Here is a 26668-nt window from a genome sequence, read left to right as displayed (position 1 = left end):
GCAAGATTACAGGATGGATGGATGGATGGATGCATAGAAAAATCTCTCTGTAATCTTGCCTAGCAAGATTACAGGATGGATGGATGGATGGATGGATAGAAAAATAAATGCATAGTGTACACTATGGATATGAAGCCTACCAAATTTAAAGAAACAAGTTCATTCTAAAATTCAGGTTGTCTTTTTTTGTATAGTTTGCTTTGTTCCATTTTGTTTTGCTAATGAAAATATATAAGTATGTTAGCTCTTCAAGATGGATCAAGAAAGAATCCATGAATTTGACTTGTATTGGTATTGGGTGCTTAGAACCTAATTTAATTGTAGTTTCTGGATAATGATATCACCAAAATGTGCAGGTTAGAGTAATAGACTTGTTATCTCTCTCAGTACCATCAGTATTGCTTCAGTTCATGCTTCATAGAGAAGTTAAATCATTTAACATAGAAGGGGATTCCTTATCTTTCCCTGTTTAATGCCCTCAATTATATCTGTGTTGTTTTAGTACTTGATTCATGAACTTTAGCATTAAAAAGAACATACAAAACCACTTTATATTTAAACTTCTTGTTGGTTTGATGAGCAATAGTTTAGATAATTTAACATCTATAAAAATCAATTTATAGAAGCTTTCAATATCTTAAAACATTTTTTAAAGTTTAACTTATTGAAGACCTAATTATAAAATTAGCAAGGAACTTTGCTGTCTTGATCTTATCCAGATGTTTTATAGTTTTAATAAATGTCCTATAAATGCATCAGTCATGTCAGTAATTCAATGAACATGTTATTTCAGGTGGTTGAACAGAATTAATATGCTTGCTGCTGGATATGCAGAAAGGGAAAGGATCAAACAAGAACAAGGTAAAAAGTTAATTGCTTTAACTACTTCTGTTTACCTCCTAATGAAAATGAACTATTATTTTAGAAAATGCATTATAGTATTTCTTAATAATATTCCTTCACACTCAGATACATTAGTATTATACTAATATTAGTATAATATAGTATTATAGTATTAGTATTATACAACAATGTGTTAAAATTCAAATTCCTTTTCAGTGCGTGTGTCAACATTTCAACAGACAAACCCAAGCAAGCAGTCAGTGTTCCAGCAAACCTCCATTCCAATCAGTAACTCCCAGACAAACATATCTCAAAAGTACCTTTATTAGAATAGCACCTGGCACATCTGTGGAAACCCGAATCTAAACAATTTTTCAGATTTCCACAATTTCTCAAACTGCAAATCCATCCCCCCTTGGTCATCATCACATCACATGACCCAATCACGATCCATTCAAAAGTAAGATCCTTATTTTATCCTGCGCCATACTAAATTACCTTGAACTAACAGAATAATTTTATTTTGTCTACATAGAGCTACTTAATTGAAATCACCCCTCTTCCACTCTCCCAGGCTATGTGGCAGCATGGAATATGGCTTCCAAAGCTGACAGGCGTCCCCCTTGAAAAATTTGCCTCCTAAAAGAGATAATAAAGAAATTACAACCAGAGGTTAATGCAATGCCCTTAATCCTCCCCCCCCCCCCGGGGCACCCTTTGGTTTGTTAGGGAATTCATTATGGAATTGGTTAACCAATCTATCTGCATGTACATCCCAATTTTTTACCCAAGTAGCATCTGACAACGGGTAACCTTTCCATAATACCAAATATTGTAATCTCCCTCCTAGAATTGAGGATTTTCTTGATTTCATAATGTGTCTCACCCTGAACGATAAAGAGTTTGGGAGGAGCTGTTGGTATTGGCCTTAAATTTGACCCTACAGCTGGTTTCAATAAACTTCTATGAAGCACTGGGTGTATTTTCCCCAATAGCTGGGGGAGACTGAATTGGACTGTGACTGGATTGATTATTTTAGATATAGGGAATGGACCTAAGAATTTATGGTCCAACTTCCGACTGGGAAGTTTCAATTTGAGATATTTAGTTGACAAAAACACTTTGTCTCCTACTTTAAATGTGGTTGGAGGGATCTATGTTTGTCTGCCTGTTTTTTTTATTCCTCAGCAGCTTCAGACAAAGCTTTTTTTTGTATCCTCCCGATCTTTCTTTAATGAATCCATCCATTCCATTAAAGACGTGTATGTTGGGTAATTCCGGCATAGGTAATTCCTATGGTAATTGGGTAATTCCGGCATAGGGACAAATTCCATGCTGCTGTTGATTTGGAATGGAATCAAGCCTGTGCTGCTATGTACTGCATTATTGTAAGCAACTTCTGCAAATGGCAACAGCTCTACGCAGTTCTCCTGTCGATAATTTACATAGCATCTAATGTATTGTTCCACCATGGCGTTCGTTCTCTCTGCTGCCCCGTTGCATGCAGGATGGAACGCTGAGGGATAACCCAATGGACTTTAAAAATTCCCTCCAGAACTAAACGGTAAACTGTACACCTCGGTCCGAGATTACTCTATGAGGTACTCCGTGGAGCCTATAGATATGCTTCACGAACAGTTTTGCAAGTTTTTTACCCAAAGGTAGTCCATTACAGGCTGTAAAGTGGGCTTGCTTAGAGAATAAGTTGGTAACAGTCCAAATCACTGTATTTCCCCCAGTCTCCGATAAAATCCACTGCAATTTCTTCCCACGGCTTCGTTGGTTCTACTTGTTGAAGGAGGCCAGGGGTTTTTCCATTTCTGTGTTTCATCATGGCACAAACTGAGCATCTTTTCACATAGTCTTCGACATCAGGTTTTATTTTTGGCTACCAGAACTGTCTCCTAACTAAATGCACGGTTTTTTAAGAAACCAAAGTGTCCCTCCAACCGCGAGTCATGGCTATGCTTCAGTACTATTAGTCTTAGTGTATTGGGTACACAAATTTTTGCCTCTTTCCAAGCCAATCCCTCGTTCATTGTCAAATTGGTTTGATGCTCAACAAACCAGGGATCGGTCAAAAGGGCTGCTTTCAACTTAGTTGTCAATTTGTCTTCTAGGCATCTGGGGCTGTGGTTGGCTTGGCCTCGGGTGGTTATTTGGCTTGCTGGTTGGGCTTCTGATATCATAGTTTGCACTACTTCCTCTCGGCGACTGTCAAATTGAGGTTTTCTTGACAGGGCATCCACCAGTATGTTTTTCCCTCCTGGGATATATTTCATGTTAAAGTTGAACCACTTGAAGTATTGACCCCAGTGGATTTGTTTAGGTGATAGCTTCCTAGGTGTCTTTAGAGCCTCGAGGTTCTTGTGATCAATCCATACCTCAAATGGTTTCTTCACCCCTTCCAGGAAATGCCTCCAAGACAGTAAAGCCCATCGCACTGCAAACACTTCTTTTTCCCAAACCACCCATCTACGTTCTGTGTCTGGCAACTTTTTGGACACATAAGCGCAAGGCATTAGCCAGTTCTGAGAGTCCTTTTGGAGAAGAATGGCCATGAAAGCCACATCACTAGCGTCAACTTGGACTATGAAAAGTCTGATCGGGTCTGGATGCTGGAGAATGAGCTCACTGGCAAATAGGCGTTTTAAAGTTTCAAAAGATTTCTGATAGTCCATTGTCCAAGCAAGAGGTTGATTGGGCTTCAGTTTGGTCGGGGAAGGCCTAGTTTACAATAACTCTGTTAAAGGGAGGACAGCCTCGGCAAAAGAATGAATAAATTGTCTATAGACATTGGCAAAACCCAAAAAGCTTTGAAGTTGTTTATGTGTTTTGGGGGGTTGCCAGTCTAGCACCGCTGTCACTTTTCCAAGGTCCATCTAAATTCCCTGGTTGGATACATGGTAGCCTAGGTAATCCAATGACTCTTTGTGGAATTCGCATTTTGACAGTTTTACATATAACTTGGCAGCTAAAAGTTTTTTCAGCACTTGCCTGACCAGTTTGACATGTTCGATGGTTTCGCTGAATATAAGAATGTCATTCAGGTAAATGAGGACCCCTTTGTATAGGTGGGGATGTAAGACTTCATTGATGAGTTGCATAAACACTGCAGGGTGGCCCTGGAGTCTGAAAGGCATGACTCAGAATTGGAAACTACCCAGATGACAGTTGAAAGCAGTTTTCCATTCTTCTCCCTCCTTTATGCAGACTCTGTAGTAAATTTCTCTCAGATCTAGTTTGGTGAAGACTTTGCCTTTAGACAGGTGATTTAATAAGTCCTTCATGAGGGGGAGGGGGTACATGTTTTTTATGCATACCACATTCACACCCCTAAAATCCACACATAATCTTAAGCTGCCATCTTTTTTTTTTGTTTGAACAGTACTGGGGCAGCCAATCTAGATTTGGCAGGTACAATGAAACCTCTGCCTAAATTGTTATTGATGTATTTTCTCAACTCAATTATTTCAGCTGGTATCATGGAATACATCTTTGGTTTTGGCAGTTTTGCCCTGAGTTCTAATTCTATGGCACAATCAGTGGCTCAATGAGGAGGTAAACATTGCATTCCTCTTCACTCAACACCTCAGCCAAGTCCCTGCATTGTTTGGGGACTTGGGGCGCACCTGGAGGAGAGTCTGAAGCGGTGGCTGCTGCTTCAGGTTGGGGATCTTTGTTGGGTGGCAGTTTCTTTGTGGGAGGAAGGGGGCAGTGGGCCAACCCCAATTATGATTTTTTGGTATCTGTCCTCCCACTTGATGGTAGGGGCCCATTTATCCAGCCAAGCAAGTCCCAATATGACAGATTCTGACATCTTTGGAGCCACTACAAAACGTATGAGCTCATGGTGTTTGCCCATCTCTAATTTAATTAACTCTGCCATTTGGGTGGCTGGGACTCCCCCAATTAAAGTCCCATCTACTTATTCAAACCTGATGGGGCATTTCAGGTTTTTAGTTTTTATCCCTAATTATTCAACGATGGGGAGGCCAACAAGGCATCCAGAACACCCGGTATCTATTACAGCTTCTATCTCCCCCACCTCTCCTGTGTCAGGCACCACTAACTTCACTTTGTAAAAGGTGTGATGACAACAGTCATCATAGGGTTGTCTTCTTCATCTGCTTCTCTAGGGAGAATTTCTTGGGTCAGAAGTTCATTGCTCCCTTCTGCATGGAGGGGACCTTCTACGGTGTGTCTAGCAAACCAGCTAGTATCTGGAGGCTTCCTTGAATTTCTTCAACCCCTGGTGGCTGTACTAGGCCTTGGTTGTGGAGCTTGTGGAACAGGTACAGGAGCAAAACAGTTGGCTGCTCTATGGCCATCCTGGCCACAATGATAGCACTTTATCATTCTTGTGGTTCAGGTAGGAGCAGCTTCAGCAGGTCTGGTCAGAGGCTGTCTGGCCACAGCTCTCCTAGGAGGGACTTTTTCTGTGGGTTGATTTCCCTGAAGAGGTTAATTTTACTGTGACCAGGTTGATCATCTTCACTATGGGAAAGGGCCCTATGTACTTGGGACCCAGTTTCCTGCTAGGTGGTCTCAGCTTTTACATCATGGACAGATATATCTTGTCTTCTATGAGAAATCCCCTTGGGGAGTCCATTTCTTATTGGCTTGCTTTTTCTGACTCTGACCACGAACCGAATGGTCTCTTGGTGAATTCCTAGCTTTAGGTGCACCGGCTCTGTTAGGTAGGAGGTGGGCAAGCTCCCCACAATGGAACCTTCTATCTGCTTGAATTTCATGGGTTGGCATAGTTTTCTCATTCGCAGTCCCAACTTCTGCACTGTCTGCATGCTGACTAAGTATCGGGTGCAACCTGAGTCTATTAGGGCTTTTAGAACCAAATGGGGTACTATGATCTCCATTTGGGCCGACAGGGGGATGATGGTCTCACTTACCATTAGGTAATCTTCCCCTTGCTGTCGCTCTCATAGAGGGTCAGCTGGGGATCCTCCTCAGTTGGAGTTCCCTCCCCTTTGCTATTGGGAGAGAGAACTCTACAATTTGGCATGTCACTCGTGATTTCTCCTTTCTCTGCTTGGTCTGCTTCCTCAGTTTCTCTGGGCTCGGGGCCCTTGGGGTCGAAATGAGCACTGATGCCAGGTAAGCTGCAGCTCTGTGACCCTCTTGGGCCACATTGGAAGCATAAGCTGAGTCTGCATATTGGGGCTTCAGAAGGGGCAGGTACCTTCATGATAGTGGCTTTTCACCCGAGCAGACGCCTCTCCTGGCTCCTTTTCAGGCAGCCTTCTGTTCCTCCATGTCATTTATATTCCATTAGGTTTAACTCCACGCTTGTTGCCAGATGGTACCAGTCATGGATTTGTTTGGATATTCCACAAGATAAGCAGTTCAGGACATCTCAGAAGTAGTGGACCAGAGTCACTCCAGCCAGTACCTCAGCCACCCTGCCAGTTTTCGGAATTGACAAATGTATTCAGTCACTGGTCTACTTTCTTGCTTGATGGCACAGATGTTGGATTCCACCTGCCAGACTTGTGTGGTGCCTCCGAATCGGGCTCTGAGCTCTCCCAAGAAGGTATTGGGGTCCCCCAACTTGGAAGCCCCTTTGTTGTGGAGGCCTGTCATTTATTCTGCTGCCCCTCCCTGTAAGTTCACCACAATGGTGTTCATGCAAGCCACATTGTCAAAGTTCGATAGGGCTTGGGGTGCCAGAGTATCCCTGTAGGGAAAGGGCCAGATCTGTGCACCCATTGCTGCTGGTGTGCTTGAGGCTTCCTGGTGATCCTTTGCAGTTGGGCTGCTGCCTGTTGGGGTCCAGCGGCACCTTGCCCTGGAGCCTGGCCTGGCTGAGAATGGCAGTCAGTGGAGGAGGTCTGGTGGCTCACCCCATCCCTCAGTTGGGGTTGATGCAGCAGAAATGCGAGAGTTGCTGAGGGTTGACTGGATCCTGCTCTGGAAGCTTGGGCTATCTGCTGCACCATTTCTGCTCCCTGCAACTCCATTCTGACAAACCTCTCTCTCAGCTATTCGATGGGCTGCAGCAGGCTGCCAGGTATCTCCACTCCACTGGCTCTTCCCACTCCAGCGCTCTTTTCTCTCTCCATCTTGAGCCCAGGTAAACACCATTCTAGGAGGAAGCAGAGGGAACTCAGCTTTGGACGCCTTCAGCATCACACCCCGCCATAGCTCCTCAGTCACCTGATGTAATCCCCCAGCTGCCACAGACTCCTCCCGCGCTGCTTGCTGCTCAGTTTTCTCCGCTTGTCCCTTTGAACAGGTCATCCCCATCTGGGTGCTGAAATCCATCTGGCCAGCAGTTGGTGTCTCTTTCTCTGGGCCTGTCCCAGACTTTGCTGTCTGCTCTCCTTTATATTCCTCTGTCACATTCCAGAACTGCAACCTCCCTGGAGTGCCCAGGAGTATAAAGGTATTCGGTGCTCAGAGATATGGCCATGGTAAGAAAGGCTGAAACCCAATCACCACTGAAGAAGACACATAACAGAAAAACTGGGCCAAGAAACATCTGAAGACAGATTTTTCAAAGGTTTTATGGATTGATGAGATGAGAGTGACTCTTGACAGAACTGATGGATGGAAATGTGGCTGGATCAGTAACAGGCACAGAGCTCCACTTAGACTCAGACACCAGCGAGATGGAGGTGGGGTACTGGTATGGGCTGGTATTATTAAAGAAGAACTAGTTGGACCTTTTCTGGTTGAAGATGGACTGAAAATCAACTCCTAAACCTACTGACAGTTTTTAGAAGACACTTTCTTCAAACAGTGGTACAGGAAATAGTTTGTATCTTTCAAAAAGATCATGATTTTTATGCAGGACAGTGCTCCATCACATGCATTTAAATACTCCATGGTGGCGTTAGCCAGTAAAGACCTTAAAGATGAAAGAATAATGGCATGGCTTGCTTCCTCACCTGATCTAAACCCTATTGAGAATTTGTGGGCCCTTCTTAAATGAGAGATTTATGGTGAAAGAAAACAGTATACCTCTCTGAACAGTGTCTGCGGTTGCTGCTGCACAAAAAGTTGATCGTCAATAGATCAAGAAACTGATAGACTCCATGAATGGAAGGCTTATGACTGTTACTGAAAAGAAAAGTAGCTATATTAGTCACTGATTTTTTAAATTTTGAAATGTTAGAAATATTTATTTGCACATTTTGAGTTATTTGTTTATTATTCTCACTTTAAAAGATCCAAATAAATGAGAGAGATGAGCAACTGTTTGTTTTGCATTTAGTTGCATAATAATTCTGCACATTAATAATTGCCCAATAATTGTGGGCATATAGATATTCTCCTAAAAAAGCCAAAACTTCACTTTTACTATCTTAAATATTCAGGTTTGAGGTTTATTAACATTTTGAATTGACAGAGAGCATGGCAATTGTTCAATAATAAAATTATTCCTCCAAAATACAACTTGCCTAATTATGCACACAGTGTATATTTGGACCAACTACAACTTGCAAGTGCTCTTCAAGGGCAGCCCCATTATAATAATAAAGGATAACTAAGGTATAAGTCACCATGAACAAGGCCTCCCAATCATAGACTAGATTCAATTGGTGCACAAGAAAAATCTGTGCAGCCCCCTCCTCCCATTCCACAGCTAGCACTTACTGTTCAAGCAACTGACTATCCTCATGAAGTCCCCTAATCACTGTTATAGATTACTTCTGACTTTGTACTAGATTTTTCTTCCTCACAAGTTGGATTAGACTACCGACGAATGCAAATATAAATTCCATGGTCTTTTGTCTACAACTTGAACAAAGAACAAAAACATCCAGCTTCCTGTAATTCACTTCTGACTTTAATTGCTTCTCTTTCTACTTGAGTACATTTGCAAATCCCATCTATGAGTGCTCCCACCCACACCCAAATGACAGAATTTTAGAATGGCAGAATTACAGATTAACAGAGTTGGAAGGGACCTTGAAGGTCGTCTAGTCCAACCCCTCATGCAAGCAGGAGACACTACATCATTTCTGACAAATGGTAGCCCAATCTTTTATTGAAAGTCTGAAGTGATGAAGCTCCCACAACTTCCAAAGGCAAGCTGTTACATTAGTTGAAAGTTCTCACTATCAGAAAATTTCTCCTTATTTCCAGGTTAAATCTCTCCTTGATCAGTTTTCATCCATTATTCCTTGTCTGGACTACAGGTGTCTTGGAAAATAGTTTGACACTCTACTCTCTGTGGCAGCCCCTCACATATTGGAACCCTGCTATCCTGTCTCCCCTGGTCCTTCTCTTCACTAGACTAGCCATGCCCAGTTCCTGTAACCGTTCTTCATATGTTTTAGTCTTCAATCCCCTAATCATCCTCTTCTCTTTTCTGTACTTTTTCTAGAGTCTCAACATCTTTTTTATAGTGTTACCAAAAGTGAATGTAGTATTCTAGATGTGGTCTTGCTAAGCCTTTATAGAGTGGTATTAGTACCTCACTTGATCTCGATTGTATCCCTCTGTTAATGCAACTTGGGATTGCATGAGCTTTTTTGGCTACTGCTGCACACTGCTGGCTTATATTTAACTGGTTGTCCACTAAAACTCTGAGATCCCTCTCATAGTTACTGCCATTAAGCCTGGATTCACCCAATCTGTATGTGTACAGTACTTTTCGTCTTTCTTGCCTAAGTGAACACCCAGTGTTCAAATCTGTCAAGATCCATCTGGATCTTCAGCCTATCTTCTAGGGTGCTAGCTATTCCTGCCAGCTTAGTATCATCTGCAAATTTGGTAAGGTCCCCTTCCATTCGCTTATATAAGTCGTTTATGAAGATATTGAAAAGTATTGGGCCTAAGACAGAACTTGTGGCACCCCACTGCTTATACTTCCCTCCATGTAGACTTAGATCCATTAAGGACTACTCATTGAGTATGGTTTGTCAGCCAGTTGCAAATCCATCTTGTGGTGATGCTATCTATCCCACTTTTTTCTAGCTTACTAAGAAATTGGTTGTAGTCTACTTTGTGAATGCCTTGCTGAAGTCTAAGTATATTATGTCCACAGTATTTTGCTAGTCTAATTTAGTCACTATGTTGAAGAATGAAATAAGATTTGTTTGGCATCATCTATTTTTAATAAACCTGTGCTAACTGCTAATTATTACTTTACTTGTTTCTAGATGTTGGCACATCTGTTTTTTTATTATCTTTTCCAGTATCTTCCCGGGTATGGATGTTAGGCTGATTGGTCTGTAGTTTCCTGGATCTGTTTTTCTTTTCCTTTTTTGAAGATGGGAACCACATCAGATCTTTTCCAGTCCTCTGGTAGTTCCCTGGTGCTCCAGGATTTTTGAAATATGTGGTACAGTAATTCTGAGATGACATCTGCCAGCTCCTTTAGAACTCTGGGATATCATCCATCAGGTCCTGGTGATTTGTGTTCATCAAAATCAGACAGGTGTTTTCTTACTATTTTTTTTATTATTTTAACTTTTATTACTAGTATGTCTTTTACAATTATGTTTTTGGTAGGTTGGGCTATAGTTTCTTTTTGCATGAAGACCAATGCAAAGAATGAATTAAGCAGCTCTGCTTTCCCTTTGTTGCCTGTTACTTCCTTGCCATCTTCTCTCTTTAGTGGACCAACTGTTTCCTTTGGGTTTTTTTCTTGTTATTTATATGTTGGAAGAAACTTTTTTTTTATCTTTGACTTTTCTTGCAAGTCTTTGTTCATTCTGAGCCTTTGCTATCCTGATTTTGTCTTTGCAGATTCTGGCTATCTGCTGATATTCTGCCTTAGTTTTGTTTCCCTCTTTTCATTTTTTGTCCTTTTTGTCTTTCAATTTGTGGAGATCTTTGTGGAGCCATGCTGGTTTCTTCTTGGATTTCTTGTTTTTCTTTCTCATTGGTATTTTTCAGAATTTCCCAAGCTTCTTGAGTTGTTTTCCCCTTTAGGATTTTCATCCAAGAAATCTTTCCCAAGTTTTCTCTGAATTTATTAAAATCAGCTCTTTTAAAATCTAAGACTCTCGTATGATTATGTTTTATTGCTTGTGTTTGCGTTATGTTGAATTCTAGTATGACATGGTCACTCTCACCCAAGGTTCCTGCAATTTCAACTCTCTCTATCACTTCTTCTCTGTTTGTAAGAATTAAGTCCCTTAATTGGCTGTCCCTCTAGTTCCCTCCTCTACCTTTTGAACGACAAAGTTGTCGGCTAGATTGGTTAGGAACCTATTTGATTCTGCACTTGGTGCAGAATTAGTTTTCGAATTGATATCAGGGGACTTCAATTACCCATTACTAGTGTAGTGTGTTTCCTACATATATTTGCTAGTTGATTGGCAAAAAAGTACATCTATTTTTTCTGCTTGATTGGGTGGCCTATAGTATACATTTATGGCCATGTCATTTTTTTTTTATATTTACCCATATGCATTCTAGGAGGTTTTTGTCTTCGGTTTCATGTATTTCTGTAGCAATATAGTGGTCCTTTACATACAGCGCACCTCCTATTTTATGGGGTCTGGTTTTTTTAAACCATTTGTATCCTATCAGTATGTTCCAGTCATAGGTTTCATCCCATCAAGTTTCTGTTATTTCAACTATATCGTATCTACTTTCATGTATAAATAGTTCAAGTTCACTCTGTTTGTTCCCTTTGTGCATTTATATATAGGCATTTGAGATCTTTATGTCTGATGCTGGGCATTCTACCTATGTCTCCTATTTGGTGTTTGAGTTTGTTTTCCTCCCCATCCCTCCTTACTTCATTATTTGACTTGCTTACTAGGGATTTTTGCATGGAATTGGGTCCTGGAGAGCCTAAAGATTGGTCACCCTCGCCCCTCAATTTTAGTTTAAAGCCCTCCAGATAAGTTAAGCCAGTTGTTTTCCAAAAACATTCTTCCTAGTCTTTGTGAGGTGCAACCCATCCCTTGCCAAAAGCCCATCATGGAGATAGTACAGATCGTGGTCCAGGAATCCAAGTTTTTTGGGCGACACCAACCCTTTAGCTAGTGGTTCGCTTCCAGAATTCTTTTTTCTCTTACTGGATGTTGTCCATTCATTGGCAGTACAGATGAAAAAACTACTTGTGCACCTAAGTCCTTGACTTTCTTGCCTAGCTGCTCATAATTACTCAATATTGTTTTCAAGTCCTTTTTTGTGTCATTCATCCCTCCATGTAGTAGTAGAAAGGGGTAGTAGTCTGTTGATTTTATTATGTTGGTTAGGTTCTCAGCCAAATCTTTGATTTTAGCTCCAGGGAGATAACATACCTCTCTGGATAGACTGTCTGCTCTACAGACGGCTGGTTCTGTTCCCTTGAAAATTGAATCTTCTATCACCAGCACTCGTCTTTTTTTTCCTAGGGATCTTTGGAGTGTTTTTCTATCTATCGCAGAAGCATTTGATGGTGCTGCTTTTTTAGGGACATTTGATGGTGCCTCTTTACTATGTGTCTGTTTGTTTTCTTCCAGTGAGAGTCCATGAAATTGATTGCTTAGCGCCAGTGGGGCTGCATCAGAGTGGGTTTATTTGGACAGGGGTTTTGTACTAGGTTTGTGTTTTTTCTATGAATGACATGTTTCCATCTGTCTTCTTCTTCCTCTATGCAGAGGTGTCAAATTCGATTTCATTGAAGACTACATCATGGTTGTTTGATCTTGGGGGGCCAGGGTAGACGTGTCCAGCTCAACATCACTTGTGTCAGGGATGCCTGTGGTGGCCCAAGCACTCTGCCAGCGAAAATGGGCTCCTGAGCTCCATTTTTGGCTGTGATGGCCTCCTGCAGCCCTCTGCCAGTGAAAATGGAGCTTGGGAGGACCTGCATGCAGCCTTCCTAAGCTCCATTTTTGCTGGGAGAGGTGCCACGGGGTGGTCCTTTGCTATTTCCAAGGCCCTCATGGGCCACATCTAAACATCCCGTGGGCTGGATACGGCCCCAGGCCTTGAGTTTGACACCCCTGCTATAGACCCTTTACTTTTTCTTCTAGTAATTTGATTAGTTTACATTTGGTACATATATAGTTTGGGTATTCTATGGGCATAAATGTATACATGAAACATGTTCTGCAGATCACAATAGTATCAGTTTCTTCTTTCATGAGTGGATTTAAAAAAATTGAAAGAGAAGTGTAGAAGGTTTTACCACAGATTTTTAACTGGGAAAAATGTCCAATTTGGAATATAGATATTCTAACAGATCATTTAAGTTTCAAATTTGGGTGGGAAAATGTAGCTAAAAGTTTAAGGTTCTACCAGTTAAAGAATGTCTGATTTAAGGATTTAAAGTTATATAGTTCAAAATTGTCTAATTTAAAAATTTGAAGTTCTTCAGATCATTTAGATTGTCCAATTTTAAAATTTTCAGTGTTGGGTGGGCTTAAGTGCAGGTTTGTTCTTAGGCTGTACTGGAATGTTCTATGATTGCCCCTTTCCTCCCTTCCTTCTTATGATCCTTTCCCTCCCTGCCTTTTTGTGGGCTTAATTTATCTCTTTCTTCTCTGCCTTTATATGTTCCTTACTTGCTATTGCCTATTTGCCTTTGATTTTTGTGGCTTGTGTCCTCTGTTGTCTTTTTATCTTCCCTTCCTACTTACTTTTCCTGCCACTTCTGCTGTCCCTGCTTTTCTCAATTCATGGTGTTCCCCCCCACTCCCCCTTGCCTGTTGGTCTCCCACACTGCTCTGTTGCCATTCTCAGTCACTGGGTCGCTGATCCCTTTTGCTGAAATGTTCCACCAACACCGACAGCCTCCGGTTGCACCAATGCTCTCCTGTTGCTTCCCATGCTCCGCTCATGATCTGATTTGCTCTGTTGCCCCTCACTGCCAGTTCTCTCCTCTGCCACTGCTGCTCCTGTCTCTCCAGCCATGTGGCTCTTGTTTGCATTGCTTCTCACAGCAAACAAGACCACCTGGATGGCCTATGGTGAGCTCACCTCTTGTCTCCTCTCTATAGCTAGTTCTCCTCCTCCTCCTCCCTGCTCTTCTCCCTCACCGGCTTGCCTTTTCCTTCTCTGCCAGTCATTGCTTTACCCTCAGTCGGCTCTACTCTCTGTCCCATGCATGATTTTTCTCCCTGCTCCATAGCTGGGCCCCACTCACTCACCAGCTCACCTCGTTGTTCTCCACCAGTTTGTTTTGCCTCTCCACTGACCTCATTTCAATGGGCCCCCGGGCTCTTGGGTAGGCCTCTCAGGTCAGCTGGGCTTCTCTCAGCAGACCAAGTTCCCCGTGGATTGTTTTCCTCCTATTGCTCCAACCTTTCCTCTCCTTTTCCTTTCTTCACTTTTTTTCTTTCTTTCTCTTTGATTTATTCTATGATTTATCTTTCCCTCTCCACTTCTCCTCCTATCATTTATTTTATTTAATAGCAACTTTTCTCCATGTGATGTAACTATCTTCATAAGTTCATAAAGGAGTGGAGTTGCTGTTTACTTATATACAGTATTTGCCCTAGCAATCTCGGTTGGAGTGTGGTTTCTTCCTAGATGGTTCCTTGGTTAAGATATTATTTCTTCCTTGTCTGTTTATCCAGGGCCGTTCCCTGCTAATTATTTTCCAATTAAGAGAGAAAGAGACGGATAGACAATCACTGACTGATCGACCCACTCGCTCGCTCACTCACTCACTCTTCCTACTGTTGATATTTAGGAGAAGGGAGAAATAGAAGAACTTGAAAGGCAGAAGAACTCAGTCATTCTGAAGAAGAAGGAAGGCTGAGGAAGATTATTGCCCTTTGGCCACTCATATCCAGAAAGTATCAGGAAGAGGAGCACCTGATACCTCCAGACTTGGAAGTGAATGGCAAGGAGAAAATCTGAAAGGCAGTAGTGTAGGAAAATAAGCTGGCAAGGCAGAAACAAATATTTGTCATGCTAGAAAAAGCCATTATGGCCAGATGATTTTCAAGGTACCAAGAATGTTGACTTGGGAAGGTATGGGGGGAAAAAGCTGGAACTAACATTCTGGAGCACAGACAGATGATAAGGATTTAATATCTGTGTACTAAAGTGAACACTTAGTATTTGACTTTGTTTTTGTCTTTAATGAAGACATGAATCTAACCAAATAGCATCCAGAAACATTCTGGATAGTAAGCCAATTTCTGTATTACATGACTGGAAAGATACACAACCATCCCTTCATCTAATGTGAACCCTGATATTAATTTTTATTGTGAACCTCTGTAGATAATGAGTTACTTTTTATTTATTCCTCTTTCTATTTTAAAAATCTGGTGAAGATGTCAAAAGACATCACTATTCTCTATAGCTACCTTTTGTTAAGTCTATAATATTCCTCTCTATTTTAAGCAGCAACTGATAATACCTGAAAGTCTAACATAGCGACATATCTGCAATCTTAAATTTCAGCAGAATTGCTGGAATAATTTGTCTGGATGATTTCTTAATGGGAAAATCATGCCACATTTATGTTACAAATCTGTATTCATTATTAATTATTTTTTAGCTCAATGCTACTTAAAAACCTGTCAATGTTTGCTTCACAGTAAATCAAGTTTCTGGCTTTCTGTCTTGTTTAGATTATTGGAGTGAAAGTGATAAGGAAGAAGTAGACACACCTTCAACACCTAAACAAGACAGTCCACCTCCACCATATGACACATATCCACGACCTCCTACAGTAAGTGATTATGTATAATAATTAGTTGTCATTATTCAGAGCTGTCTGCATAAATGCTTTCAAATTCAAACATCACCTATTTATAGCACATTTGAGCATTTATGGTGGATGATATCCAAGTTATCTTTTGTAGATGCTTGCTACTAGGAAATCCTGCTTTTACATTTTTCTATCAAAATATAGGCAAACAGCCTAAATTGGTGCAGAAACAAGAACAAGCTCTATCGCGCTTTTGCCTGCTTCATTGCTTCAGGTTTTCAGTGCTTTCACAGAGAACATAGGCCTAACGTACTGTGAGATCATGTAAAATCAGTAGCACGTAATCTCGTGCTATTGATCTCATGTGATCTCATACTTTAGGCCTCTATTCTCTGCGAATTGAGGCCTTGACATTTACAAACAGATGGGAGGCTTTCAGTCCTTCCCTCTGTTTGCTGTTTCCTTACCGAAGTCTGCAGGGAGATTGTGTTCCTGTAAGCTTTGGCAACTCTTTTCAAAAAGCTTTTGTGGCACCAGTGGAGGTTGGGAGGAGTGGGTGCATCCCTCCGAAGCTTTGTTTCCACTGGCAAAGGCTTTTTGAAAAGGGCTGCCGAAGCCTAAAGGGACGCAATATTCAAGCACTTCAGCAATGAGAAAGGAGGCACGGAAGGTTGCACATGGCTTTCCGGGCCTCCTTTCTCCCTGGTGATCTGCTTGATGAGGCCTCCGGTGACAAAAAGGGAGGCCTTGTCAAGTGGAGGCCTTGTCAAGTGGATCACTGGCAAGAAAGGAGGGATTCCCAGCCTCTTTTTTCATCACCGGAGGCCTTGTCCAGCCCTTTGCTGATGAGAAAGGAAGAAGCAGGCAAAGAAACAGGCTGGAGAGGAGACAGATCTTCATAAAGTAAGTCACTCGGCGTGGCAAGATTAGGGGGAAGCAATTGTGGGGACCCCAGGGGAGAGAGAATGAAGTATCAGTGGGTCGGGGGAGGCCTTGTGTGGTTTGAAACTGATGGCCTGTTCCATCACCCCCCCACATGGCCTTCCCCACCCTGAGATATCTCATGTGCACTTAGTGACCCACGCATTTGATTATTGAATACGTAGGTGAAAGGAGGGAGTGATTGCGTTCAAGGTACGAGATTCACTCCTACGAATCCTTGGGTTAAAAATGGAATGGGCAGGATCCATTATATTCATAACTTGAGGACTACATGTAAAGTGTTAGCTAAAACTGATAAAGCTTCCAGTTCCCATTTAAATAGCAGAGCAGCATTTGTTAAAATCTTAGAATATCCAAAAAAGAACTAGTTTTAATTGCATATTGCCAAACTTAATTAACGTATAAGCAAGATGGCTTTGACCACTCTAAATAATATTTTTCAGGAATGTATGTATATATCTTCAGATGAAAATATATCAATTCTTTAACTTTTTACTTGGAAAAAAAATTAACTTGGAAGATGGATGTTCTTAAACTTACAATACAGCCAGATATTATATTCTATATTTTAAACAACTCCTCTGAAAGCCATTTCCGGCAGCATCCAAGTCAGTGGGTATCAAATTCAAGGCCCGCAGGCCAGATGTGGCCCATGGGGTGCTTAGATCTGACCCACAGGGCCACCCTGGAATCAGCGAAGGACTGACCCATGGTGCCTTTGTCGGCCCTCCCGGGCACCATTTTCACTGGCAGAGGGCTACAGGACATCAGTTTAAAGTTTGAAGAATATTATTTGAAAGATAGATAAAATTAAATAAAATATATAAAATAATCAATAATGGAGATGGCAATATACAGAAGGTAAAAAGCAATTTAAAATTAATTAATTAAATTTATATGATATCCATCTCACCTATAAGATGACTCTGGACAGCTTACAAAAAGCAAAGATAAATTACTGTATAAAAACAATTAAAATTTGAAAAACTATATAAAAAACTAGAATCAAGGAGGCAAATGGCAGAGGAATGAGATCTTCTTATCCAATAAACCAGGGGTGGGATTCAAATAATTTAACAACTGGTTCTCTGCCCTAATTACTGGCTGGGTAGGCGTGGCTGGGTACTCATGTGACTGGGTGGGCTTGCCCAACTTGACATCACTCACATGGGTGGTGCCTGTATGGGCCAGGCAGGGTTGGGGAAGGAATCCAGGGGTCTTCTGTGGGCAGGGACAGAAGGAAAGAAAGAAGGAAGGAAAGTGCCCTGCTGGTTAGGCACTGAAGCACCACCACTGCCGCTGCAGTGAGACAGAGAGAGAGAGGGAGGGAGGGGGAGAGAAAGAAAGAAAGCACACTGCCACCAGCCCTGGTATAACTCTCTGAGGTTGGATGGGATCACCCTCACCCTCCCGCTCTCTCCCTCCCTCTCTCCCCCCTCTCTCTGTAGCAGCAGTGGTGGCGCTTTAGTGCCTGGCAGGCGAGGCGCTTCTCACTTGGCTGTTTTCCCGCTTTTTTTCTCCCCACTCCTCCTCCTCCTCCAGACAAAAGCTGTTAATATCTAACCCTATTAATAATATCTCTTCTTCATCTTCTGGATAAAGCTTCACCTGCTTTAGGCAGGCTTAGAAAGTCTGCCAGTGCTGTTCCTTGCTTGTCAATGCTTAAGGAGAATTAGGGGCTAGAGGCAGTTAATATTCTCATCTCTGCTACAGGTGAGGCTGTCAGAAATACAACCTCTTCTCCAACTCTCTGGCACTAATGAGAGACATGGCTCTACTGCCCAGGGGAGGCAAGGCCTCTCATTTTGTACACACCATCCACTGCTGGCAGATACACACATATGGGTGGTGTGGCAGGTCCATCCTGGGCACAGAAGTTCTGCCACCAGCCCAACAGCCTGGCCCAAGCTATGTTTTTTTTTAAAAAAAAATATTTTCCCTACCGAAAATTGGAAGTGCACCTCTGCCTGTGTAATTAGGGGGAGACTCCCCACCCTGCAAAAAACAATGGCTCAAAAGTGGCTCCTCTGCCACCCTCCCATTCCCCACTGCCTTCCCCAAACACTTCCCCCCATTGCAAACATGGCGTGCCATTTGGGAAATGCCTGGAATGCAATGAAGCTCACCCACTCGTTTCCCACTGGCAGGCTGGCTAATAGGGTGAGAGGAGTGGCAGAGAAGCAAGAGGGGAGCCAAACGGATAGTAACCCCCTAAAAGAAGGAGGCTGGGGGAAAATGCATGGGCTATGGCATGCTGCAAATGCCCCTCGCTCACCCCTTTGCCTGGGAAGGAGGTGCCTTGCCTGCCACGGCTGCCAACTGGCATGGGGGTGGCCAGGGACTGCAAAGCTGCACCGCCCGCTTCTCCCCTTTGCCAGCCGGCTCTCACCTGCTCTTCAGCTGAGCGCGGTGGGCCTGGAACACATCTCCCTCCCCCACTGTTGACTTTACCTTCCAGCCTGCGGGGCTCACACTGCTCTGCTGACCACTGCTGCCCATGAAGGGGAGGGAGATCTGTTCCAGGCCCTCCATGCTGGTCCAAAGGGTGCAGGTCGGCAGGTCGGGGGGGAGGGTGATGAGGGCAGTGCAGCTTCGTGATCCCTGACTGCCTCATGTCCACTGACAGCCGTGGCAAGTGAGGCACCTCCTCCCCAGGCCCCAATCCATTCCCTCCAACAGCCAAATAAATCTAGGCAAAAAGCCAGCCACATGAGGAGTGGCTGGGAGGAGATGGGCGAGGGTCAGGGTCAACTACTGGTGCTAGCTACCAGTTTGGGTGAACCAGTGCGAATTTGATGAATCCTACCACTGCCATAAACCACTTCTAGATTTCTAGTCTCTTCCAATGTGTATCTTTATATGACATATCATCTTAAGAAATATGACATCTTCTCAAGAAATAGCAGGGATACTTTTGCTTTAAATTCTCCTGTGATCTACAATTAACAGAGCAGTCTGAAGGATATTTTCTGAATTATCTTTATGAAAGCAGTTCATTGTAATGCATATTCCTAATATGCATGCTTTTTTAAAAAAAGGAATATATAAATAAAAGAACTGTAATTATAATCATTTACCTAAATAAATATTGTATACTCATTTTACATTTCTTCAAGCCAGAATGTCAATTTCTATTGCAGATGAGTTGTGCAAGCCCTTTTGTGGAACCAAAACACAGTCGACTGTCATCTACTGAAACTTCCCAGTCCCAATCGTCACATGAAGAGTTCCGCCAGGACCTGGTCGGGAGTACTACTGATTCTCCAATCCGCAAAACAGCAAGCCAGCGACGGTCTTGGCAGGATTTAATAGAAACACCGCTGACAAGCTCAGGGTTACACTACCTTCAGACTCTGCCTCTTGAGGATTCAGTGTTTTCTGATTCTGCTGTTATCTCTCCAGAACACAGGCGGCAATCAACTCTTCCTACCCAGAAATGTCATCTGCAGGATCACTATGGCCCTTTTCCTTTAGAGGGTGAACAAATACAAGTTTTAAATGGGAATGGGGGAAAGCCCCGTAGTTACACTCTGCCACGGGACAGTGGGTTCAACTATTGCTGCCATTCGCTTTCTGTCAGTGCTTCAAGCCATCAAGAAGAAGTGCCACAAAAAGAGCAAGAAGAAGAGGAACAAGAAGGAAAAATTGCAGAAGAAAATCAAGTAGAAGAAAGTAAGCATGAATCATATTGCTATCATTAAAACAATTTTCATAGAAATAATTGAATACTGAGAAAAATTGGATTAAATATATGGTTTCAAATTTACTTCTTTCTGCGCATGGTGGAAATAGTTTCTCTAAATATAGTTATGCATAATACTTCATAAAATATATTTAAAAACTTTATTTATTGCATAGTAATTAGTGAAGGCATTGTCATAATTATTAAAATTATAATAATTTTAATAATTATTGATAATTTTAATAATAATAATAATTTTAATAATTATTAAAATTATTCTTGTTTGGCCACATCCTTGCTTGCTGACATATGTGTGAGTTGTGTGTGTTAGGCGTTGTTTTTTTTAATGGCTGGATCTGTAGAATTTTGGAAAGCAAATGTTTCATGGAATATGAGTTTCCATTTCCTAAAGTGAATGAAGTTTAGGATATAAAATAATCTCTTTCTGAAAAGTATGCTCATAGTCTATTACAACATAGTTAATGAGCAGCTCAAAGGTTGCATGTTGGAATCATTTATTGTTTGCATTTGTACAGTTGTACAGTCAGATGAAGGAAATAATTAATTCTAACTGGATGCTAATTTAAAAAGTAAATGTTTAGTGAAAGATCTTTTGTCCACTATTGCAATATTTTCTGTTGCATGTGCTGAGTTCAGGAAAAGAAACCGATATAGAGTATAAACATATTAAATGCTGAGTGCAGAAGCCGAGGCCTTGTTGCTATGGTTACCAATGTTACATTCACATTACTGACTCTTACTTTCTCTGTATACCCACACATATACATACACATATAGTAGCCTTGCATTCAAAAGCAAATGGAAATTTTTGAGAAACACGGTTATAATTTCCAAGCTTATGACTGTTGCATTTTCACACACATGAATGAAGGCTTGAAATCTTCATATATTTTCTATGGCTGAGAACATTGTACTCACTATACATCAAAGAAGGAAAATGGTTGCTATAAAAATAATGTAAAAAAATAATAGTAGCATCTCCCCCACTTAGAACAGTCATAGTTTTTTTCTAGCTTCCTTATGAATTTAGTAGAATATTTGAAATTTGCAAATTGTTGGCTAAAACATTACTATATGTCAGTAGTATAGGTAGTCCTCAACTTACGATCACAATTGAGCCCAAAATTTCCATTGCTCAGCAAGACAATTGTTAAGTGGGCTTTGCCTCTTTGTACGACCTTTCTTGCCATGGTTGTTAAGTGAATCTGGCTTCCCCATTGACTTTGCTTGTCAGAAGGTCACAAAAGATGATCAGATGACCCCAAGACTCTATAACAATCATAAATACATGCCAGTTGCCAAGTGTCCAAATTTTGATCATGTGAACACTGTTGATGCTGCAACAGTCATGAGTGTGAAAAACAGTCATAAGTCACTTTTTTCATTGCTGTTATAACCTCGAATGGTTACTAAACAAGTGGTTGTAAGTCAAGGACTACCTGTATGTAAATTATTCCATTGATTTCTTTTCAAGAAATTCTGGATAGGATAGACTTAAGTGATAATAAATCACTTTAGTATAATAAACATACACAAATGACACAATGTTTTGGATGTCCCAGGCTATAAAATGGTATCAAGTAATATGTATTGTAATAGAATAGAAATGTGCCTGATTTGTTGAGAATGTGTGAGTGATAAATGAATATCAATTGAATACAATGTAATTAATACAAAATAAATATGTTGAGATACTTGGTTGAATGGAGAAAATGTATGAGATTCAAAACAAATTATAAAGCAAATAAATGTAGAAAAAGTTAATGGATTGCGAGGAATGGAGGAAATGTGGTGGAATTAAGTTGATTGTATCCTTAGGATAAAAGACAAATGTAGGGAACAAAAGGCAATGTCTAATGAAGTATACTAACATGATAGAAATAAAAATGTTTGATAATTAAATAGGTATGGAGACCTAGAGTGAAAGGTGTTAGTTTAAACTAGATTTGGTTAGATTTTATTTTCTCTTATGTCTTTAATTTCTTTGGTTTACTCCTTATATTTCTGTGCTTTGCCTCATGTTGCTTACCATAAAATGGATTAAGATAATGGATATGTATGTATATACATATATCTAATAAGTTATAGTGCATGGTTGAAAGTGCACAACATGTGGTACAAAAATCACTCTTCCACAATTCAATAATTTAGATTTAATCTGTATCTACAGTATAAATGTATAAACTAAAAAACACATTTTCTTTATATTTTTAGGAGTGCCTGTATATAGTATAAAAATGAGTTAGAATTGTAGGGATTTCATGTTTTATTAGTACAGTCATACTTAGGCCCTCAACTGCTTCAAAATGCGTCAAATTTAGTATTCAACTCATTTTGAAACAGAAATCTTATCCCAACACTTGTCTATTTTTTCTGGCCAAAATAGTGAGCCACATGGTAAGTCACATGATTTTCTCAGTACCTGTCAGTTTTAGTGTTGAGCACATCTTCTGGAATGAATTACGAGGACTGAGGTGCCACTGTATAAATTAAACCAGGGGTCTCCAACCTTGGCAACTTTAAGACATGTGGACTTCAACTCCCAAAGTTGCTAAGGTTGGAGACCCCTGAGTTAAACTATTCTGTAGAGGTTTCAAATGGCCTTGCTATCTATTTCAATGAAAGCATTTTCTGGCATACATGCATATGTGTAGAAAACATTGGGGGGGTGGGCTATGGAACAGCCATACCATAACTTTGATTTACTCTGGCTGCTTCACAGCTTCAGAAAATTCCAGGAACTGTTATACTCATGAAACATCATGGAACAATTTGCAACACCTGGTACAAAGTACAAAAATACAGACTGCAGTTTCTCATTTATTTTCTTCTTAAATATACTGCAACCTGTTTCTGGGTTAACTGTAATTTATATAAGAATTTTGGCTTAATTTTATAGAACATTCATATTGCATTTTACCGATAGCAAAAAAAAAAATTGTCCTGGAGCAGCAATAAAAAATGAATCTCTACCTTCAGGCTTACAGATAATAGTGTAACTTATACGGAAAAGATCAGGAAAGGGAGTATGAAACAGCAGCTAATTCTTAAAGTTACAATTCATATTACAAGTAACATGATGACAACATAATAGTGTGGTTATCACCAGGTTAGAATTGGAAAACCAGAAGCAATTGGTCCTGCAGGAGATGTGATAGTTTTCTTCCTGAACTGTACAACTTGGAAATCCATCGCAAATTCTGATAATATTTGTAAATATATATATATATATATATATAAAGTTTTCGCGGGTACTTACATGTATGGTATTCAGCTTTGCTCGGGTATTTTCCCACGTCATTGTAGTTGTGCTTTTAAAGTTGTAGCAACGTTTCGGCAAAATCTCAAAGACAGAACAGACAGACAGAAGATATTAGAAACACCAATCAAGCCGAACACAGCAAACTCCAAGACCAATAAATACAGACCAAGACTCCCAACCAATCAGGATGAAGAAAAAACCATTCTGGCACAGCAATAGGCTAGCTCCAAATTTAAACTGAAACAACTGTAAAAGTCTGACTCACAGACAAACACAATACAGAAGCCTGATGATGGCAGATGAGATTCTGCCGAAACATTGCTACAACTTTAAAAGCACAACTACAATGACGTGGGAAAATACCCGAGCAAAGCTGAATACCATATGTGTGTGTGTGTGTGTGTGTGTGTGTATTTGTGCTTTTAAAGTTGTAGCAACGTTTTGGCAGAATCTCATCTGCCATCATCAGGCTTCTGTATAGTGTTCGTCTGTGAGTCAGACTTTTACAGCTGTTTCTGTTTTAAATTTGGTGCTAGCCTACAGCTGTGCCAGAATGGTTTTTTCTTCATCCTGATTGGTTGGGAGTCTTGATCTGTGTTTATTGGTCTTGGAGTTTGCTGTGTTCTGCTTGATTGGTGTTTGTACCCTGTTTCTCCAACAATACGCCCTCCCCCAATAGGAAGTCCCAGCAGTACATGTATGGTATTCAGCTTTGCTCGGGTATTTTCCCACGTCATTGTAGTTGTGCTTTTAAAGTTGTAGCAATGTTTCGGCAAAATCTCAAAGACAGAACAGACAGACAGAAGATATTAGAAACACCAATCAAGCAGAACACAGCAAACTCCAAGACCAATAAACACAGATCAAGACGCCCAACCAATCAGGATGAAGAAAAAATCATTCTGGCACAGCAGTAGGCTAGCACCAAATTTAAAACAGAAACGGCTGTGAAAGTCTGACTCACAGATGAACACTATACAGAAGCCTGATGATGGCAGATGAGATTCTGCTGAAACGTCGCTACAACTTTAAAAGCACAATTACTATGACGTGGGAAAATACCTGAGCAAAGTCAAATGCCGTACATGTAAGTACCCGCAAAAACTTAAGAAAACAAATATATGTATGTATGTATGTATGTATGTATGTTTGTTTTCTTAAATTTTCACGGGTACTTACATGTATGTTATTCAGCTTTGTTCGGGTATTTTCCCACGTCATTATAGTTGTGCTTTTAAAGTTGTAGCAACGTTTCGGCAGAATCTCATCTGCCATCATCAGGCTTCTGTATTGTGTTCAAAATTTGATTCTGCTTTTTTTTTTTGTTAGGAGATTTCCCCCTCTCTCTTTCTTATAGATGTGATTTCTCAGTATCTCCTGCTAATAGCAGGTGAGAAGATCATACAACTACTGAGCTTGCTCAGTTTCATCAATTTGTTTTTGTTTGTGTTTTTATCTTTGAGTCATTTTGGCTCCTACTGACTACCTGGACCAGTTACTTCAGTTTTCTTGGCAAGATTTCAGAAGTGGCTTCCCATTGCTTGTTTCCTATGACTGGCCCTAGATCACCAGCTGGCTTTGTGCCTGAAGAGTTTCTTGCCTATTATCTTAAGCACTGCACATATTGTCCTATAAGCTGCTAAATCTGTTGGTTATACAGTTTATTAGAATAGACCTGGAATATAAGGGCATGCTGTGAAATGTTTCAATTCACTTTAGGCTTTTATGTGATAGATTACTTTTGTCTAATATTAAGACCAACACATATCTGACAATTAATGTCAGTAAATATTAGAGCAATATAAGGCAGGGTATAAGTAGAATACTGCCTGAGGTCTCATGAATAGTAAGATATTATGCCTTCTGTCAGTCCTCTTGAAAAGATTCAAAAGGGGATTTTACATATGTGTAATATGCTACTTATTATGGGCAGGATTATTCCAATCTATATATTGGAAAGGATAGAATAATTTTTACTAATCACATAGCAACAGGGCAGATTGTACATAACAAAAGTATAGCTACATCTGCCAACTAGTCTGAACAAGGATTCCATTATCCCTCAATCATATCATTTTTAAGCCCAATGAAGATGTAAGGGGGTGCACAGTGACTTCTATTTAAGGAGATTTCCACTGACACAAATAGAAATTCTTCCTAGAGGAGAAAAATAAAGGAGTTTTCCCCAGGATTTTAGTGTAAAACAATGTGTTAAACTTACAGCATCTTCTATATCCAACATTCAGTTTATGACTAGGGTTCCTACAGTCACTATTTAAACATGAAAACTGTTATGTCCTGAGGACTCAAGGAGTTCTCACTCAGGTCCACTCACTTTGTGTGGGCGTTATTCCCCCATTCCCCATTGGTTGGTTCTCCCCAGCAGCCAGCTATAAAAGCAGGCTGCGGGGTCCAACTGGTGCTGATTGCTGTGAGCCAGTTCCAGGCTTGGCAAGCACGGTCAGCCCTTTATTTGTAAAATAAAGTACTGTTGCACTCATGCTCTGGTTCAGCCTCTCATTGCTCAAACTTAACACTGGCGACGAGGATGGGATGGCTACCAGAAGCACCTTGCAACCGCTGAGTCACTAGCCACCGATCTACAGCCCAGAGAGAGCGATCGGCTGGCGACAAGGGAAACGCTGATCCGCAGCCAGAGAGAGCGGTGAGCTAGCGAAACGAGCGATCAAAAGAGCAAACGCAGATCCGCAGCCAGAGAAAGCGGTCTGAGTCAATAGTTAGAAGCGCCTGTAGCCGCTTGTTAGCCCCGCTACGGGAAAGTGAAGCGCTGCGAGCCGCAGCCGCTCTGCACTTGGCGCAAATTCAAACGGGTGTCATTTGAATTTCGAGCCAGTAGGAATCACAGCACAGCGCTGTAGAGAGTCACTAACGCCCACTTTTTTTGGCGCGAATCAAGACACCTCCAACGGCTAGCAGCCAACGTGGTAACCCAGAGAGAGAGAAAGAGAGGGTAGCAAAAAACCTCTCCAGAGCTGATATCACTAGTACTCACGAGCGTTCGTAGTCCCAGAGAGATTTTTTCCGCAGGTAGCCCAGCCGTTCCAGCACCATGAGTTCCAATCCAGTATTCCCGGCGTTTAAACCAGACGAAGAGAAGTGAGAATCGTATAAGAACCGTTTCAATCATTACATCGATGCGGTCGGCCTGTCGGATGCGGGAGAGCATCGGAAAAAATCCTATTTCCTAATCTACTGCGGAGCCACCGTTTACGATACCGCTGCAGCACTCGTGGCACCGAGAGAATTGAAAAACGTTCCATGGTCCGAGTTGCTTGAGATCCTCACAAACCACTACGCTCCCAGGCCTTCACAAATCGCC

At 41.2% G+C, this 26668-nt stretch overlaps 1 protein-coding gene across 6 annotated transcripts in view; it reads left to right on the top strand.

Annotated features, from left to right (window-relative positions):
• The window catches only part of CNKSR2 (connector enhancer of kinase suppressor of Ras 2), a 257797-nt gene that overhangs the window by 177062 nt on the left and 54067 nt on the right, over positions 1-26668 (top strand). For 4 of the 6 annotated variants that reach the window (XM_087938239.1, XM_087938238.1, XM_087938240.1 and 1 more), the window contains 3 exons: positions 794-861; positions 15309-15442; positions 19504-20035. In XM_087938239.1, coding sequence (XP_087794365.1) covers positions 794-861; positions 15309-15442; positions 19504-20035 — 734 coding nt within the window. The remainder of the gene's footprint in view (positions 1-793; positions 862-15308; positions 15443-19503; positions 20036-26668) is intronic. The other 2 variants (XM_026714237.2, XM_026714236.2) reach the window with 1 other exon arrangement.

Source organism: Pseudonaja textilis, chromosome 8 (assembly GCF_049901715.1).
Source record: "Pseudonaja textilis isolate UNSWEBS1 chromosome 8, rPseTex1.2, whole genome shotgun sequence".
NCBI lineage: Eukaryota > Metazoa > Chordata > Lepidosauria > Squamata > Elapidae > Pseudonaja > Pseudonaja textilis.
The sequence above is the reverse complement of the archived record's forward strand: the minus strand, read 5'-3'. Positions and strand labels throughout refer to the sequence as shown.